The sequence below is a fragment of the Ciona intestinalis genome, unplaced genomic scaffold (assembly GCF_000224145.3).
Source record: "Ciona intestinalis unplaced genomic scaffold, KH HT000169.2, whole genome shotgun sequence".
NCBI lineage: Eukaryota > Metazoa > Chordata > Ascidiacea > Phlebobranchia > Cionidae > Ciona > Ciona intestinalis.
This window is the reverse complement of record NW_004190491.2, coordinates 11,303-14,919: the sequence shown is the minus strand read 5'-3', so window position 1 is coordinate 14,919 and position 3,617 is coordinate 11,303. Positions and strand designations below refer to the sequence as shown.

Genomic DNA, 3,617 nt, shown 5'->3' with positions numbered 1-3,617 from the left:
ATGGTGTCGTCACTTTGTAGTTTATCGAGGTGACGCGTTATCTCCGACACAGAGGTTGAAAAATCTTTGTGTGACGTTTGATTGACAGCTGACACGTGAGTACCGTTAGACGTTCCTCCAAACATTGAAAGATTCTGTGCGGGGTAAAAATGTATGTAATTTATTTATCCTCATGTGGCGGGGCAAAGTCGTTACAACACGGGTGTTCTGTTTCATACACTTCTGCCTGCTTAAAGTTACCACGTATGTAACTTTGTGGAAGATTGTAATTAAACTTACAAACACTGATGATGCCAACAGACTAACCTCCATAACAACATGAATCAAACCAAGTTAAACTGCATTGAAAAACAAACTTACATTTTTACTAAGCATTTCATTCAGCTGTGTTGGATCAGTAGATTGAGTGAATGAACTCCACTGTAGATTGTGGTCGACCCACTGCTTTAACACGCCTTCTGCTGGCTGTGGTTTATAAAGTGTCGGGTTAGTTTATATGGGAACATTTGTATACCTAACTATAGGCACTTAAAAGAAGGGTACATGTCCTGAAATAAGACTATGATACACTGTTTGAACATTGAGTCGACAATGTGATGGAAAAGTGGAGATATTTCACCAAACAAACAAGTAACATTCTAGAATTGTTCAAAACACGATCTAAATGTTTAGATATTACGTGCTAAAGGTGTCCCATCTTCCCCCACCCTACTATATAGGAACTTTATTTAAATATTTAAACCCTGAATGCTCGGAAATGAACAATATATATCGATAAATATTACAATCTGTATATATCCATGGTGCAATTTATTTGTTGTGTTCCTGGGTTTGTATTGAGACGCCAAATAATAGAATGAAAAGTAAGGCGAGCACACACACATATATATATATATATATATAGGGCACTTATTTGCGAAATAGCAACACAAATTACTACATAGCGCAAGTCACATGAATAAGGCATGCCAGTGGCTTTCTGATGGGGGTGTGCTGTCCATAACAATACTAGTATACAGCTTTATTTTAAACAATAAACCAATAACCACAAACTCACCATAAGCGTAACCATCTTCTTCAATATCTCGGTCACAAAAATCACTGATCGATCGAGATCTAGCAATTGTTGAGACATCGGAACCAGATGCGAGAGGTTTATTCCAGTTTTCGGGTCGTATATAACGGGGGCAACAAGCTCAGCCATGCACGTCCATACTTTGGGTAAGTCAAGTTCAAGATCGGCGGCAAGTTCGATGTTCATCGCAGCTCTGTGGGGGGAAGGATTTTATTGTTTGTATTTTAGTTTTTAATAGCGATATAAAAGAGAATTGGAGAAAAAGGCAAATGTTTGTTGTTTAACTAAATATTTAGTAGGGTCCTAAATAAAAAAAAGGGTGCATTTAAATGTAAGCCATTGCTGACAACTTTAACTTAAATACCCTAATGTTCAAATTGCTTTTATCAGGGTTAGAAATGTGCATGCCATTCATAGACTGAAGTGGAAAAAGTTGGCTAAACTGAAACCACGCCAACCCACCCTTTAAGAAATTCATCCTCTGTAACAATCCGTTGCTTTATGATGTCACAGATAAGGGTCGCTACATGCTCACGATCCGATTGTTTCTTCTCAAGCGACGACTCCATTGATGAGCTCACAATAAGATGAGTTAGGTTGGGCGGAACCTTAAGCTCAAGGATGCATTCTCTTGCCTCCTGTGATGTCATAATGGTGGTTGTTATGTCATTTAGTATGTAGGTAAGGTGGGGCAATAATTTGAACCAAAATTATTTTAAAAATATCATGAAACGTATTTCCGACAAAAAGCTAAACATATTGAAAATATATGTTATTACATAAGTTATTAATAACTTCATGTACAATTAGATTTTATTTTTAAATCGTGTGTGTGCGCCGAAGCGTACACGAGTGCCTTTTTTGTATTGTTTTTCGCGCTATAAATACCGTGTGCCTTGTGTTATTCGTTCTTATAAACTCATCGCCCACAATAAAGTACCAACCGCTTCAGTAAGATAATAATTTAAATAGTTAGAAATATATACGTGAAGTTTGTTTGAATATAAATAGATTTTGTGTTGCTGCATAATTTATCATTTTTAGAAAATTTCTAATTTTTTTTTTGTTTTTGTTGAAAATAATCAGATGTGAATATTTAAAAAGAATTTAAAAAAATTGCAATACAAACCCAACCTTTAGATCCACGAGATGTAAATACTCCTTAATGATGTGATCCACCTTCTTGGTGAGGAAACTTTCATCCATTTGTGGAATAGGGGTGAACGTGGAACTGCTTCGGGGGGACGACTTAACTGACGGACTCGAACCTGGGGGAGAGGGGGGGGGGGACTAAGAGTTAACGACAACATAAATTTTTAGGTAAGGTAGGCTGTTGGGGCAATGGCAGAAATGTTGGTTCTTCTGACAAGAATTTTAACATTAAATAAAATAGGTTACCAGTTTAGAGTAATACAGATGGTTTGTCAAGCTTACAGCTTTAATCCCTTAACCTAATATTTGAATGACACCTGACCAATATCTCCCAGACATTGTACCATAAACCATTGCCAGGTTTGAACTGTCGTGATACAACTATGAAATTGGATTTACAAAATATATTGCCCAGTTAAAATTTCAGAAAAAAAACAAATACACAAAAATCTTAAAAAATTAAAACAATTGGAAGAAAATGTTTCATCGCTCGACAGCGAGCATAAGGACACTCACCTCTCTTCGTATCCTCTTGTGAAGTCAACTTCCTCGCCGTGTCTAACACGGCTTGTCTTTCATCTCTACCCCTGGAGAACGGGGCAGCAGGGGGACCCATGGAACCCCTCGATCCGCTCTTCGTGGCTTCGCGACTCGATTGCCTGGGGGGTTGAAGGCGTTAATATTAAAAGTCAGTTATACAGTGGTTTTGGGAGGATGCGGCCCGCGCTTGTGTTGGTTGTGAGGTCTACAGTATAGCTCAATGAAGACCTCACATTTATAGAATAGAATTTCGTTTATTGAATGTTTATAAACTGCCTCAATGGGGGTAGATGGTAGCATCCTGGGTGTTGGGGTAATAGACCCACATCCCAGGTCTTAGGTGTGCCTCACTGAAGACCTCACCCTTATAGGCACAAGGTGCATGAAACTGAACACCCGTGTTTTCAACGGCTGTTGTTTCCCCGCCATGCAAGGCCAAATAAGTTACATACGTGGTAACTTGTAAGCGGGCACGAGAAGTAAGAAACATAACACCTATATGTAATTTTTACGCTGCCCGCCATGGGAGGATAAATAAGTTACATACGTGGCAACTCTTCACAGCCAAACTATATAAACAACCACCCTCACCTTCCAGCAGCCCTCCTCTGTTGATACGGAGACGTAGCTTCCTGTGATTGGCTCCCCAATGCCGAAAATCGGTTGATGATGGTGGGTGTAGATGACCTCGGGGCAGGTTCGGGGTCACGGTTACTTGAGTACGACCCACTTTTAGTCGCCGCTGACCCACTACCCGACTTCCACCCGGATTTGCCCCGACTGGGGCCGAGGGTGACGTTGGATTCGTCGAACTGCGACTATGGGTGAATAGGGAAGTAAATAAAAATAA

The 3,617-nt window shown here is 39.6% G+C and overlaps 1 protein-coding gene across 1 annotated transcript in view; it reads right to left on the bottom strand.

The window, feature by feature from the left end:
- Positions 1-2,843, bottom strand: part of LOC113475237 (eukaryotic translation initiation factor 4 gamma 3-like) — a 3,259-nt gene extending 416 nt beyond the window's left edge. Inside the window, exons 1-6 of the mRNA XM_026839195.1 lie at positions 2,744-2,843; positions 2,210-2,343; positions 1,538-1,713; positions 1,058-1,268; positions 361-465; positions 14-134 (exon numbers count right to left, since the gene is read on the bottom strand). Of these exons, the coding sequence (XP_026694996.1) occupies positions 14-134; positions 361-465; positions 1,058-1,268; positions 1,538-1,713; positions 2,210-2,343; positions 2,744-2,843 (847 nt within the window). The remainder of the gene's footprint in view (positions 1-13; positions 135-360; positions 466-1,057; positions 1,269-1,537; positions 1,714-2,209; positions 2,344-2,743) is intronic.
- Between the last annotated feature and the right edge of the window lie 774 nt (positions 2,844-3,617).